Source organism: Aethalodelphis obliquidens, unplaced genomic scaffold, assembly GCF_003676395.1.
Source record: "Aethalodelphis obliquidens isolate GAN/ISIS:26980383/991018 unplaced genomic scaffold, ASM367639v1 scaffold62, whole genome shotgun sequence".
NCBI classification, from domain to species: Eukaryota; Metazoa; Chordata; class Mammalia; order Artiodactyla; family Delphinidae; genus Aethalodelphis; species Aethalodelphis obliquidens.
This window is the reverse complement of record NW_020838006.1, coordinates 3,379,511-3,395,585: the sequence shown is the minus strand read 5'-3', so window position 1 is coordinate 3,395,585 and position 16,075 is coordinate 3,379,511. Positions and strand designations below refer to the sequence as shown.

Sequence of the window (16,075 nt, the reverse complement as noted above, 5' to 3'; positions counted from 1 at the left end):
TTGGAGTCATGGGAGATTGCCTCGCAAGAGACCCTAAAAAATACAGAAATAGCAGATACTGTAAAGAACAGACATCACTCCTAGAATGGAGATGGAGCACTGAGCAAGAGGCCACCCCCACCCAGGGCTGAGATCCAGACTAGGTTGGAGAGGGTGCAGTGTGGCTCCCAAGATGACAGGGAAGTCCCCCAAGGTGTCACACAGGTGGGGTCTCTAGGAGTCCACTTCCTGGAGTGCTGGAGGACACTGATATCAGGGCACTGCCATATTTTAGAACTCACTCAAGCCATCCAAGGCAAGGTGCATCGCTGGCAGCCCTCCCTATGAAGTCCCCGGAGGAGAGTGTGCAAGAAAAACCATTTATGGTCATCCTCCTGTGACCAGGCTGCTGTGAAGCCGCCACAGGGCGTGGTGCTGGGGGAAGCTGTCAGGGGCCACTTGCTGCTGGTCACCAAAACTGCTGAAAAGAGCCCCTCCTACTGCAGGAGCCCCATGAGATGAGTGCACGTGACCAGGAGGAGACACCTCTTCCTTCTCCATGTCCCTCCAGCACCCTCTGGTGATAAAGTCTCCGATTGGACCAGATGGCAAGGAGAAATATTTATAGAGTCCACCTCCATTATTGGAGAACATAAAGAACGGGTGGATTCGGAGCTGAGAAGCAATAAATTGATAACTGACATAAACGGCACCTGGAAAAAAATCTTCATTGATATAAAGACGGAAATTCCTAGAATCTAGTGACAGATAATAACTGGTTTTTTCTACTTTCTAATCAACAATAGTGACTTTATTTATTCACAAAAAGATTTATTCACATTTTAAACAATTTGAAGGCCAGGACATTCTATTCTAGAGAAACCAAATTAATCATAAATTAGAAAACCAAGTATAAATTCTGTAGATCTGTAAAGACTATTGTAGTTTCATGATAAATGTTTATGGAATTGACTTGAATTACAAAGTACCTTATTTGTTTTTTTATTTTTTTAATCATTTCTTTATTTTTCCCATGTTCAATATTAGTTATCTATCTTATACACATCAGTGTATACATGTCAATCCCAATCTCCCAATTCATCACACCACCACCACCACACCCCACCTTCCCCCCTTGGTGTCCATACGTTTGTTCTCTACATCTGTGTCTCTATTTCTGCCTTGCCATCCGGTTCATCTGTACCATTTTTCTAGGTTCCACATATATGTGTTAATATACGATATTTGTTTTTCTCTTTCTGACTTACTTCACTCTGTATAACAGTCTCTAGGTCCATCCATGTCTCTACAAATGACCCAGTTTCGTTCCTTTTTATGGCTGAATAATATTCCATTGTATATTTGTACCACATCTTCTTTATCCATTTGTTTGTTGATGGGCATTTAGGTTGCTTCCATGACCTGGCTATTGTAAATAGTGTTGCAGTGAACATTGGGGTGCATGTGTCTTTTTGAATTATGGTTTTCTCAGGGTATATGCCCAGTAGTGGGATTGCTGGGTCTTATGGTAGTTCTATTTTTCGTTTCTTAAGGAACCTCCATAATGTTCTCCATAGTGGCTGTATCAATTTACATTCCCACCAACAATGCAAGAGAATTCTCTTTTCTCCATACCCTCTCTAGCATTTGTTGTTTGTAGACTTTCTGATGATGCTATTCTAACCAGTGTGAGGTGATACCACATTGTAGTTTTGATTTACATTATCTAGTAATTAGTGATGTTGAGCAGCTTTTCATTTGCCTCTTGACCATCTATATATCTTCTTTGGAGAAATGTCTATTTAGGTCTTCTGCCCATTTTTTGACTGGGTTGTTTGTTTTTTTAATATTGAGCTGCTTGAGCTGTTTATATATTTTGGAGATTAATCCTTTATCTGTTGATTCGTTTGCAAATATTTCCTCCCATTCTGAAGGTTGCCTTTTCGTTTTGTTTCTAGTTTCCGTTGCTGTGCAAAAGGTTTTAAGTTTCCTTAGGTCCCAATTGGTTATTTTTGTTTTTATTTCCATTGCTCTAGGAGGTGGGTCAAAAAAGATCTTGCTGTGATTTATGTCAAAGAGTGTTCTTCCTACGTTTTCCTCTGAGAGTTTTATAGCTTCTGGCCTTACATTTAGGTCTTTAATCCATTTTGAGTTTATTTTTGTGTATGGTGTTAGAGAGTGTTCTAATTTCATTCTTTTACATGTAGTTGTCCAGTTTTCCCAGCACCACTTATTGAAGAGACTGTCTTTCTCCACTGTATATCCTTGCCTCCTTTGTCATAGATTACCTGACCATAGGTGCGTGGGTTTATCGCTGGGCTTTCTGTCCTGTTCCATTGATCTATATTCTTGTTATTGTACCAGTACCATATTGTCTAGATTACTGTAGCTTTGTAGTATAGTCTGAAGTCAGGGAGTCTGATTCCTCCAGCTCCACTTTTTTCCCTCAAGATTGCTTTGACTATTTGGAATCTTTTGTGTTTCCCTACAAATTTTAAGATTTTTTATTCTAGTTCTGTAAAAAATGCCACTGGTAATTTGATAGGCATTGCATTGAATCTGTAGATTGCTTTGGGTAGTATAGTCATTTTCACAATATTCATTCTTCCAATCCAAGAACATGGTATATCTCTCCATTTATTGGTATCATCTTTAATTTCTTTCTCAGTGTCTTATAGTTTTCTGCATACAGGTCGTTTGTCTCCCTAGGTAGGTTTATTCCTAGGTATTTTATTCTTTTTGTTGCATTGGTAAATGGGAGTGTTTCCTTAATTTCTCTTTCAGATTTTTCATCATTCGTGTATAGGAATGCAAGAGATTTCTGTGCATTAATTTTGTATCCTGCTACTTTACCAAAATCATTGATTAGCTCTAGTAGTTTTCTGGTGGCATCTTTAGGATTCTCTATGTGTAGTATCATGTCATCTTCAAACAATGACAGTTTCACTTCTTCTTTTCCGATTTGGATTCCTTTTATTTCTTTTTCTTCTCTGATTGCTGTAGCTAGGACTTCCAAAACTATATTGAATAGTAGTGGAGAGAGTGGACATCCTTGTCTTGTTCCTGATCTTAGAGGAAATGCTTTCAGTTTTTCACGATTGAGAATGATGTTTGCAATGGGTTTGTCATGTATGACCTTTATTATGTTGAAGTATGTTTCCTCTATGCCCATTTTCTGTAGAGTTTTTATCATAACTGGGTGTTGAATTTTGTCAAAAGCTTTTTCTGCATCTAATGAGATGATCATATGTTTTTTATTCAATTTGTTAATATGGTGTATCACATTGATTGATTTGCATATATTGAAGAATCCTTGCATCCCTGGGATAAATCCCACTTGGTCATGGTGTGTGATCCTTTTAATTTGTTGTTGGATTCTCTTTGCTAGTATTTTGTTGAGGATTTTTGCATCTATATTCATCAGTGATATTGGTCTGTAATTTTCGTTTTTTGTAATATCTTTGTCTGATTTTGGTATCAGGGTGATGGTGGCCTCACAGAATGAGTTTGGGAGTGTTCCTTCCTCTGCAGTTTTTTGGAAGAGTTTGAGAAGGATGGGTGTTAGCTCTTCTCTAAATGTTTGATAGAATTCACCTGTGAAGCCATCTGGTCCTGGACTTCTGTTTGTTGGAAGATTTTTAATCATGTTTTCAATTTCATTACTTTTGATTGGTGTGTTCATATTTTCCATTTCTTCCTGGTTCAGTCTTGGAAGGTTATACCCTTCTATGAATTTGTCCATTTCTTCCAGGTTGTCCATTTTATTGGCATAGAATTGCTTGTAGTAGTCTCTTAGGATGCTTTGTATTTCTGCAGTGTCTGTTGTAACTTCTCCTTTTTCATTTCTAATTTTATTGATTTGAGTCCTCTCCCTCTTTTTCTTGATGAGTTTGGCTAATGGTTTATCAATTTTGTTTATCTTCTGAAAGAACCAGCTTTTAGTTTTATTGATCTTTGCTATTGTTTTCTTTGTTTCTGATTCATTTATTTCTGCTCTCATCTTGATGATTTCTTTCATTCTGCTCACTTTGGGTTTTGTTTTTTCTTCTTTCTCTAGTTCCTTTAGGTGTAAGCTTAGATTATTTATTTGAGATTTTTCTTGTATTTTGAGGTAGGCTTGCATAGCTATAAACTTCCCTCTTAGTACTGCTTTTGCTGCATCCCATAGGTTTTGGATAGTCGTGTTTTCATTGTCATTTGTCTCTAGGTATTTTTTGAGTTCCTCATTGATTTCATCAGTGATCTCTTGGTTATTTAGTAACGTATTGTTTAGCCTCCACGTGTTTGTGTTTTTTACATTTTTTTCCCAGTAATTCATTTCTAATCTCATAGCGTTGTGGTCAGGAAAGACGCTTGATATGATTGCAATTTTCTTAAATTGACTGAGGCTTGGTTTGTGACCCAAGATGTGATGTATCCTGGAGAATGTTCCTTGTGCACTTGAGAAGAAAGGGTAATCTGCTGTTTTTGGATGGAATGCCCTATAAATATCAATTAAATCTCTCATGTCTATTGTGTCATTTAAAGTTTCTGTTCCCTTATTTATTTTCATTTTGGATCATCTGTCCATTGGTGTAAGTGAGGTGTTAAAGTCCCCCACTATTATTATGTTACTGTCGATTACCTCTTTTAGAGCTGTTAGCAGTTGCCTTATGTATTGAGGTGTTCCTATGTTGGGTGCATATATATTTATAATTGTTATATGTTCTTCTTGGATTGATCCCTTGATCATTATGTAGTGTCTTTCCTTGTCTCTTGTAACATTCTTTAAAGTCTGTTTAATCTGATATGAGTATTGCTACTCCAACTTTCTTTTGATTCCCATTTGCATGGAATATCTTTTTCCATCCCCTCACTTTCAGTGTGTATGTGTCCCTAGGTCTGAGGTGGGTCTCTTGTAGATGGCATATTTATGGGTCTTGTTTTTGTATCCATTCAGCAAGCCCGCATCCTTTGGTTGGAGCATTTAATCCATTCACGTTTAAGGTAATTATCAATATGTATGTTCCTATGACCATTTTCTTAATTGTTTTGGGTTTGTTTTTGTAGGTCCTTTTCTTCTCTTGTGTTTCCCACTTAGAGAAGTTCCTTTAGCATTTGTTGTAGAGGTGGTTTGGTGGTGCTGAATTCTTTTAGCTTTTGCTTGTCAGTAAAGCTTTTGATTTCTCCATCAAATCTGAATGAGATCCTTGCTGGGTAGAGTTATCTTGGTTGTAGGTTCTTCCCTTTCATCACTTTAAGTATATCATGCCACTCCCTTGTGGCTTGTAGGTTTTCTGCTGAGAAACCAGCTGTTAACCTTATGGGAGTTCCCTTGTATGTTATTTGTCCTTTTTCCCTTGCTGCTTTGAAGAATTTTTCTTTTTCTTTAATTTTTGCCAATTTGATTACTATGTGTCTCAGCATGTTTTTCCTTGGGTTTGTCCTGTATGGGACTCGCTGTGCTTCCTGGACTTGGGTGGCTATTTCCTTTCCCATGTTAGGGAAGTTTTCGACTATAATCTCTTCAAATATTTTCTCGGGTCCTTTCTCTCTTCTCCTCTGGGACCCCTATAAAGCGAATGTTGTTGCATTTAAGGTTGTCGCAGATGTCTCTTAGGGTGTCTTCATTTCTTTTCATTCTTTTTTCCTTATTCTGTTCCGTGGCAGTGAATTCCACCATTCTGTGTTCCAGGTCACTTATCCGTTCTTCTGCCTCAGTTATTCTGCTACTGATTCCTTCTAGTGTAGTTTCATTTCGGTTATTGTATGGTTCATCTCTGTTTGTTTGTTCTTTAATTCTTCTAGATCTTTGTTAAACATTTCTTGCATCTTCTCGATCTTTGCCTCCATTCGTTTTCCGAGGTCCTGGATCACCTTCACTATCATTTTTCTGAATTCTTTTTCTGGAAGGTTGCCTATATCCACTTCATTTAGTTGTTTTTTGGGGGTTTTTTCTTGTTCCTTCATCTGGTACATAGCCCTCTGCCCTTTCATCTTGTCTATCTTTCTGTGAATGTGGTTTTTGTTCTGCGGGCTGCAGGATTGTAGTTCTTGCTTCTGCTGTCTGCCCTCTGGTGGATAAGGCTACCTAATAGGCTTGTGTAAGTTTCCTGATGGGAGGGACTGGTGGTGGGTAGAGCTGGGTGTTGCTCCAGGTGGGCAGAGCTGAGTAAAACTTTAATCTGCTTGACTGCTGGTGGGTGGGGCTGAGTTCCCTCCCTGTTGGTTGTTTGACCTGAGGCAACCCAACGCGGGAGCCTACCTGGGCTCTTTGGTGGGGCTAATGACAGACCCTGGGAGGGCTCACGCCAAGGAGTACTTCCCAGAACTTCTGCTGCCAGTGTCCTTGTCCCTACGGTGAACCACATCCACTGCCCGCCTCTGCAGGAGACCCTCCAACACTAGCAGGTAGGTCTGGTTCAGTCTCCTATGGAGTCACTGCTCCTTCCCCTGGGTCCCAATGTGCACACTACTTTGTGTGTGCCCTCCAAGAGTGGAGTCTCTGTTTTCCCCCGTCCTGTCGAAGTCCTGCAATCAAATCCCACTTAGCTTTAAAGTCTAATTCTCTAGGAATTCCTCCTCCTGTTGCCGGACCCCCAGGTTGGGAAGCCTGACGTGGGGCTCAGAACCTTCACTCCAGTTGGTGGACTTCTGTGGTATAAGTGTTCTCTAGTCTGTGAGTCACCCACCCACCCAGCAGTTATGGGATTTGATTGTACTGTGATTGCACCCCTCCTACCGTCTCACTGTGGCTTCTCCTTTGTCTTTGGATGTGGGGTATCTTTTTTGGTGAGTTCCAGTGTCTTCCTGTCGATGATTGTCCAGCAGCTAGTTGTGATTCTGGTGTTTTCACAAGAGGGAGTGAGAGCACATCCTTCTGGTCCACCATCTTGGTTCCTCATCTGTTTGTTTGTTCTTTCTGTAGCTCCTTTTCTTTCTTTTAGTCAAATTCAATAAGCCTGTTACAAACTTCAAATGTGAAGGGATGATCAGATCAAGAGCTTACCTTGTTGAGCTTGAATGTTTTGGGCTATCAGTTGTAATTTAAAATCCACTAAAATCAAAACTCTTTATAGTACCAGTTTTGATTTTAAGATGTGAGGTGATAGCTGTTTCTTCTCTGTGAAATACTTTGAAACTTTATACTGACAATGGAGCATAACTTGGTTATTGAGAACTATTATAACACCAGGTATTACCTACAAACTGTTTGTGGTGGGAAAATGGCAGTCATTTCAAAAACTGTCAGCATGAAAAATCAGATGAGGAAGGTGCTGAGTGGGTGGGCATGACCCAGCATGACCCAGTTCTTCAGCCATTTCTATGATGGACTTATTCAGGTCTGGGTGTTCTGAGCCCAGGTGCTGAGAGTCTTCATTTTGAGCAAGCCATCTAGCAGACTCACACCTTTCCTGATACTGATACTTGAGAGCCAGTAGTCAAACTGATGGCCTTTTTTTTCCTTCTGATGCTGTATTGGCCAGGGTCACAGCAGGGCTGGTTAAGTGGAGCCCAAGTACATCATATGTTACCGACTCACAGGTAATTGGGGATTTTGTATTTGTCAAGTGTAGCAGGTAATAGAAGACAACTTTGGCCACCTTAAGTAGAGAAGAAATTATTGGAACGATATGGTGGTGTGAGATATAACTTAAGGATTAGGGTTGAAGAGGGATGAACCACGGTATCTCTAGGTATATATGTATCAGATGCTAACTAATGGTTAGTTAGAGCTGGGATGAGTTAGCTTCAAACTTCATTATGTTTATTTTTGATCTTGTGCACATTCCTTACCCAGAGGGGAGAGCACTCTCTGGCTGCACCCAACTGAGAAGAAAATTTCTCAATAAGCGGTTATCAAAAGTAAGGCTGAACGGATGTCTAATCTATCAGATTCTGATGTTATCAACGTAAGACACACATGATGACTCAAAGAAACTAGCTAAGAGTTGAATTGCATTCTAAGATTAATTAAAAACTTTCAAACTTTCTTCATCTTCAGCCTGAATATGCCAATGTTTGCTTTTGGTACATTCCACCGAGCCTCAGAGAGATGGAGGAAGGACCTGAATTCTGGGCAAAACTTCATTTGGTGAGTGATAAGCATATTGCATTTTTTCCTTTGGATGAAATAGATTCAATGCCCATTGTCTATTGATCCTATAAATGATTTGGTACCTGCAAGAACTTCTTGAGGATCTAGAGAGGTTGTTCTTAGTATATTAAAAGTTAATGACATGCCAAACAGTTGTGAGCATTTGTTAAAATAAATCAAGATACTTGACACACACATATTCAAAATAATTGTGCTGTTTGCAAGAGAGTGGTAGAATTTATCAGAAGTTCTAATTCACAGTGCACTTCAGAGCACATGATCTGGTAATGGTTAATGTCGTATGATGAATGGCTTCTTCCTTAAACTCTGCTGGTGCATGTCTGTGACTGCTTGCATCACTTCACTAGCAGATAATGTTAAAGTCTAAATCTGGTACCCTTTGTGAGTGTGAGACTTTCTCTTCTTTCCACCAAGGGGCTTATGTGATAAAAAAGAAAAGAAATGTCAGCAATGAATTTCAATTGATCATTGAACTAAATGTGACTTGCAAACCCCTCCTTACCCTCAGTGTGGAAATCAATGATAGTTTTAACAGCTTTGATAGGTGATAGCCCTTCTCCTTGCCCTCTAGAAGAAAAGGAAAAACTTGCCAGTCATGCAAGGGACAGACATTTAGCACTCACTGTGCCAGGCACTGGAGATATAAACATCAAAGAGACTTGGTCCCTGCCCTGGGAAACTCATATTCTAGGAGACAAATGAGTAAAGAGATCATCACCAGGTAACTAGTAGGTGCCTAGATGAAGAGAAACCCTGTAAAGGCAGAGAGAAAGGATATCTACACCAAAGTGTGACACTAGATTGGAGTCTTGGACAATAAGTAGGTGTGAGTCGGTGACAACTGTGAAGAAGTGGGTTCCAGGAAGAATCACAACATCATGGCCCAGAGGCTAAGAGGGGAGGGTGTGATCGAAGACCACAGTGGGGCAGGGGACAGTGCTAGGAGTAGGACAAGAGCAGCAGGCACGGGAGCGCACGGAGGCCTCATCTTCCATGACAGGTGCTTGGAATTTGTGCCTAGTTAGGTAGAGGTGGGAAGACCATGGCCTTTAAGTCATAGCCACCTGGATCCTCACCTGCAGCATCTTCTTTAGCCTTAGGCCAGTTTCTGTTTATTCATGGCTCATTTAGCCTCCTTCAAGGTAGCACAATACATACTCAATATATAAATGTCTTACCTCTTGTTAAACCTGAGGTCAGGCAGCAGAGATGGGGAGAGATGGACAGAGTTACCTGTGCCTTTGCCTAGACAAACACTCCATTGGCCATATCAGGCAGTTAGCATGGTCCTTGGATCTGGTTTGTCTTTTTGTCACACAATGTAAATGAGAAAGTGCTAAAGAATACATTTCAGATGGTAAGTGACTCAAAAAGAAACGACGTGAGAATTTAATGGTGATGTTTCCAGGGACATTTTGCACTTTGATGGAATGCATCAGGCATTGTTTGGTGATGTTGAGAAGGATATGGCTGCCATCCTTCTCACTTTCTGATTGTTAAGAAAAGCAACCGAGGAGGTGATATTTGTGTTTTATGGACTCAATACTGTTGCATGGACACGGATCAGGATAAGTAAATAGTCTCTTTATGTTTGGGGATACTATGGACTCACTCTTCCATTGTTTAAAGAAATATTTACATTATCTAGTCTCAGAAAATTTGAAATTGAGGATGGGTATATAAGCTAAAATCAGATAAATCAGCATATAATACACTTTTAATCTTAACTGGAGATCAAATATGAATCAGGACAGTCTCTTCTCTCCCCAGTATTCTCCAGCATCAGTTCTCTCATGATTGACATACATGATTCTCCATCCCTTCATTTTGGAAACACTTTTCTGCCATGGAAAAGTGAACCATGGGGCCCTTGCCCAGTCTAATATCATATTATTTTAATTGTTCTGGTTGCTTCTGATTCCTAAACATGTATGCTGCAGATGAATCATCATTGGTTCTGTCTTAGTTTCCTTTTATCCTCTCTCTTGGCATGGGTGTGTGTGCATGAATTTGGCAAGGAAGGGAGGCATATATATCTGTTGTTGATCTATGTGGTTTCATGCTTACTGTAGTATAAGAATGCAAGTATATGATTTATAACCTGGAGTGTACTTAAAGCACACTTGAAATTTGTTTTAGGATTTATCTTGGATGGAGAATCACAAACAAATAAATAAACCGAATAAGGCTTCGCCCCTCCAATTCAGACTCATGTCAGGCGGAGCTGTCAGATTTCAGAATCAGTGGTGTGATAAGTCTTCCCTTTGGCAGCAGGAGGGGAGCGGGATTATTTCATAAAGAACCTGGAGTTTGGGTGTGTGTGTGTGTGTGTGTGTGTGTTTGTGTGTGTGTTTGTATATATGTGTGCGCGCACACACGTGAGACTGTTTTTGAGAACACAGTCACTCTGCTGTCTACTGATGCTGTGACAGCCCCTCTCTGACACTGTGTTCAACCACCGAGTTCCAGCAACTCCTTTTTTTAAAATGTCCTCCATGAAAGTTCTTCTTTTTGGTTTTTTCAGGCATTGCAGCATTCTGGGTCTTCATTAGTTCCCTGCCCAGGTTGTACTCGCTTCTTTTCTGGTCTCTGCCTCCTGTTTATTTTCCTTCCTCTCCGCACAGTCGTACCTGCAGCCCTGTTTTATCTTGTCATTTTCCTGCTGGAAGCCTCCAAATTACACTCGCAGCTTTCAACCCAATCGACCAATGACCACTGTTTATAATAAATGCTGTTAAATGTTCTCTTTATTCTCCTAAGATGAAACCAATAGAAAATAGGACCTACCTACACGGAATTTTGTAAAAGGCAATAGAAGGCCTTACATGTCATATGAAGGAAAAATAATCTTTATAATAAAGATATGTATTTCATTACATAAACGTTTGGCATGACAATATTAGAAGACACAAGGAAGTGATAAGATGCTCACACATCCTCTTAGAATCACTGTGAATGTGAGCCATCTTCAAACGCAGACTCTTAGAAGTAGGCGATGTTGCTGATGCCAATAATAGGAATGGGGTGATGTTAGTGACATAATTTTAAAAATGCACAAAATAAGTTTTTTTAAGGATGGATTTAAAATATTTAATTATTCAGAGATGCTCTAATCTTTTCTTCTTATACCAAAGGGATTGTCTTGTTTGGAGACCATGTTTATACCATAGTCAAATCAATTAGTTTGCAAACTAATTTCTCTCATGACTTGCTCCCAGACATAGTATATAATTTGTCTTCCCTTCCTACTTCTCTTTTTCTCTCTCCTTATCTCCTTACTGAAACACCTACACTATCTGCACTGATTTCAAGTTCAGAGACGTTGCCCCTGGGGTCCACAGTGAGAACTTCAGCAGGCTTCCCAGGGCTTCCTGAAAGCTGCCTGCTCTGTGGTCGAGGCAGACTTCACTCGCTAAGGTGGCTGCCCCAAATAAGATTATGTATATTTGTTTCTTCTCCCTTGGTGATCAGGTATGAAGGGCGAGGGAGTCAGGGAGAGAGGGCAAAGATAAAGCTGAAAGCATAAGACCCAGAGAATGTAATTTAAAATTTCATCAGTTTGTTTTATTTCATCATTACTCAATGTTCTGATGCAGAAGATTTCCTCTTTTGTCGACATTTCATAAACAGTCCTGCATTCCACCAACATAATTTACATTCTTAAAAGTAATTACCAAGGTGTCTCTTTGTACTTAAGCATGGTCATTTCAACTTTTTTTTTCATTCACTGGCCTGCAGATTTGTGACTAATGTTAGACATTTATAATAGGCTCATTTCTCCTCGACAGTAGGCAAAGAATAAATCTTTTAGAAACTACTAGATGGGTTTGTTGTTTTGCTTATTTGGTGATATAACTTGATATGGTATTCCAAATATCTTTGGAGAGAATCTAGTGTTCTCCCTGGCGGGTTTCTGATGAACAGCACTTGAAGATGAGACAGCGTAGACTGGGTAGGGTTGTGTGCTTTCAAGGATGCCCACTTTCTGGGTTTGGATCAGGGAGGGCCTCAGTGCCCCTGGCTGTGCTTCACTTGTTTCCGCTGTGTGTGTGTATGTGCATGTGTGTTCACATGAGTGCATATGAGTCCATACACATTTTGAGGTCTTCTATGTATTTTGAGGACTTTGATTCTGATTTTCTTTCCCTCATCATCTGTAACATTTGCTTAGCAAGCACTCATTTTTGGATTGTGAAAAAAAACCCCGTTTCTTTAAAGGTGTGACAGTGTTTTGTTTTGTTTTTTTAATTTTCAAAGATGAGTTTCTTTTTTAACCCTGTAATATAGAAATTATAACGTCTTCAAAAATCCTGTTTGCTAGTGGATATCCCTCATTTTAAAGCTCTACTTTAAAAAAATTATATTTAAGGAGAATGTAATATAGAAGTATCTTAAAATAAAATATTTCTGAGTGTGACTTGAGACTCTCTCCTTCTGATGATGGCTGGGATGTCGATTTTGAAAATGCTTAATGTACTAAATACTTAAGGTACTATTTCTTGCAGATACTATATTCTCTTTCCCCAAATTATTAAGACCTGAGATAAAATGCTGTTCTTTTAACTATTCTCTCAGGGAGAGATGTTATTTTCTACAATCTGTCAGATATTCTACTAGCTGTAATCAGTTTCTTCTGTGTCATTAAGGGTCAAGGAGCTTCTTAAGTAAGTCCTGTGTGTCTGGCCTTCTTCAGAAATCAGCTGGGGAAGCTGGGTGTCCCTTCTGTTGAAGGACATGGGATACTCTGTCTTATAGCTTTTATGCCCATCTCTCTTCCCCAGTTGTTTACTACTTTAGAAAGTAGAGCTTTCTAAATAGCTCTACTCCATTGGATCAATAAAATTTCAAGCATTAAGATTCCAACAGCATCCTTGTTGGATATGCGTGTACCATGGGGAAGTTCACATGAGTTGACCTTTGTATTCAACAACACCTTTCAACATGTAGAATACATTTGCCAAATTGGTGTTGTTAATTTATTTCATATGTTGCCTTTTAGTCTTTTAAACATTATTTTCAGACACATAGAGAGGAATTTCCATGGATAGTTACTTGAATCCCCAGGGAAGCCAGACAAGTCCAGATGTCCTCAACAAAGAGTTATTTTTTCTTTCCTTTATTTTTCTCCCCTAAGTTTATTGACTGTGCAAGAAGTTCTAAACTTGGAATGATCTATTGAAAGTTAAAATTGAGCAAAATGAAGCTGGGTGTCTCTGCAGGCTGGGGCTGAACTGTCCTGGACCTGAGGTCAGGACAGGACTGGGTCTGAGAGGAATGTCCATGGGTGTGGCTTCCTGTAGCTCACTCACACCAGCGCACACTCCATGGGGCACTCAAGATAGCAGTAATGGGAAATGAGGCCAAAGAACATAGCTAAAGCTGCATTTCACAAGTATCTTTTTGTGCCTTGGGTTTACTCTTTAGTACACAAGCAACAAGTCTACTTGATGCCAGGAGTATGGCTGGCCTTGTCTGTAACATTTGCATAAGAACCAAGTTAATCACTTAAGTACAACAGTTTCTTCAGTCTCTGCTCAAATCTTCAGGCCCATCTGAAATAATTCTGAATTTCCAGATCTATCAGAGTGCGAATTGAAGAAATGCAGAAGCTTAATCAGTTTCATGGAACACTTACCACTGTACCCTGAGTATAATTTTATTTAGTTCACTCAGTCAGGAGTTACAGACTCAAAACCTATAGAAGCTAGGCCAGTAGCATACATGAGGGAAGTAGACGGGGCATAACACAATAGGGAGTGGTGGGGACTGTGGACAACTGGAAAGCAGTGGCCCCAGCTAAAGGGGGCAGCCTCTACTCAGCTCCCAATGATGGCTGCCATGTGGAAATGCAGGTCTGGGTTGCCAGGTCTTCTTATTTTTAAAGAGATGCTAGATTTATAGAAATTTATGTAAACCGTCCTTTGCTTTTAATGTTTTAAATGTTGGCAAGTGAAAAATTACTAAGGTTGACGGGTTCTGGCCTTCAGGCTTTTAGTTTGCAACTCTTACCTAAATCCATTAATGCCCTATCACCTGTTTCTCTTTATGTGTCACCAGAAGCTCCTTGAGATGAGGGTGTTTGTCTTTGTTCCCCCAGGGCAGCTAATCTGATGGCCAGTCCCGGCCCGCCATCAACTTTGAGAGATGTCCAAGTTCTGTGTCATCTACCAGAAAAAGAAAACTCACTGTTGCATGCTGTCAGACTTGTAAATGGGGTTTTAAGAACTGTGGTCTTGTGGTCAGTGCGGCAATACAATTAGGATATACGGGTGTTTGCTGTTCTTGTGTTTTCTCCTTTCCCTGTACTGAGCACTGGACCTGGCCTCTGGGCTCCATGCTTCTCTTGAGGCTTCTGTAGCCTTGAAGACATCTGTCTTCCTAGATTTTCTGAAAGCCTCAGCTGGCCAGAGATGAAACTCATAGAGGAAGGCGAGGAGTATGGAGGCGGAGAGGCAGGCACAGGAGAGAGGAGCAGAAAGGGGCGTGCTGGAGACAAGAGCTCTAAAGATAAGGATGAATCCCAGCTTCTCTTCTCTGAGTGCCCTAAGGAGGTGTGTGTGTGTGTGCGCGCGTGCGTGTGTGTTTGTGTGTGTGTGTTCCAGGTGATGGAATGTCTGCCCATTCCTAACAAGTTACAGACTATCAAGGGATCATCTTGGTTCAGACCATAAGCATTTCACATATTGAACCAATGACCTAAATGTTAGCCCTGGATGAGACCCCCAAGAACCTCTGCAGGACCCAATGAGGCTGTGGGAGCCATAATAATGACTGAAATTGACTTTTAACCTGACCTAGTAGGATAGCGGCTTGAGGTTGGTTTAATTTTATTTAAAGGATATAAAGTACTGTGACATTTCTTGCACACCTGAGCGAAATTCATATCCATTAAGGAATTTCTCTGGACTTGATGCAATATTTATTGTTGCAAAACAAAGAATGGATCCTGTGCTGAAAGAAAAAATATATATATATTTTTTTGCATGCTGTCTTTGAAGTCCCTTTGCCAGTACCAAACCTGCCCCCTGGTGGCACTTTTGCTCATTTTTCCTTTCCTTGCTGGGAAGTGACACTAAATGCTGACTGAATAAATGCGGTTATAAAATGTTACAGAATTACAGCATCACTGGGTTCAGGGCTTCTGGATTCTGCCAAACCAAGAGCAGCTCACCTGAGTGAGGAATTCTCAAAGGATAAAATTGACCTGTGTGTCTTCACTTCAAACGTGTTTCTTGTTGCTCTTCCTTCGTCTTCACTCCTCGTTTCCACGGCAAACTCCTCTGTGCTTACCTTTGCGTGTGCTGTCTAGACTTCATCCCACCTGCAATCTTACCACTCACTTCCCTCTCCTTCTCTGCCCTCCCACCCTCTCTTCTCCTTACTTCTCTCTCTCACTCCTTCTCACATTTTCCTTCTTCTTTTTTCTCTAATATATTGCTCCCCTCCAATGATAAACACATCCAGGCTCTGACAACCTTAAAGGAAATAATTTTATGATTTTTCTCTTAATACTGTTGTCCCCTCAAGATACATCCCTGTCTCTTTCTCCATCCCTTTGGACTAAACTTATGAAAATAATAGCTTAAAGTGTCTCACCCTGAATAATAGTCTGTGTCATAGTTTATAAAACCATTCCCATAATTTGGGGTGTTCGGGTTGTTTCCAACATTTCCCCTTTGTGAGCAGTAACAAATGACCATCTCCATCCCCAATCCACTTTTGCTTTTATTATTTCCAGAAGATAAAGTGCTCGGTATGTAATTGCTGATTATAGAAATCATTGTGGTTTGGAGCCTGACTCTGGCTGTGTATTGGGATACTGATTTTTAAGAAGGTTGCATTCCACCAGTAAGCAACCAGTACACAGCCTTCCATCTAACTGCGGCAACACTGGGTGTTGCCTGCTTGGGGGGAAATTTATTTAGAAAGGGGAAAAAATACTATCTTAAGTTTGTTTTGCTTTTATTGTATTAGTTGTTGGTGGTTTGAACCATTTTC

At 40.2% G+C, this 16,075-nt stretch overlaps 1 protein-coding gene across 1 annotated transcript in view; it reads left to right on the top strand.

Annotated features, from left to right (window-relative positions):
* GADL1 (GAD like acidic amino acid decarboxylase 1) overlaps positions 1-16,075 on the top strand; it is a 146,871-nt gene that overhangs the window by 69,506 nt on the left and 61,290 nt on the right. Inside the window, exon 13 of the mRNA XM_027088309.1 lies at positions 7,964-8,053. Within this exon, the coding sequence (XP_026944110.1) occupies positions 7,964-8,053 (90 nt within the window). The remainder of the gene's footprint in view (positions 1-7,963; positions 8,054-16,075) is intronic.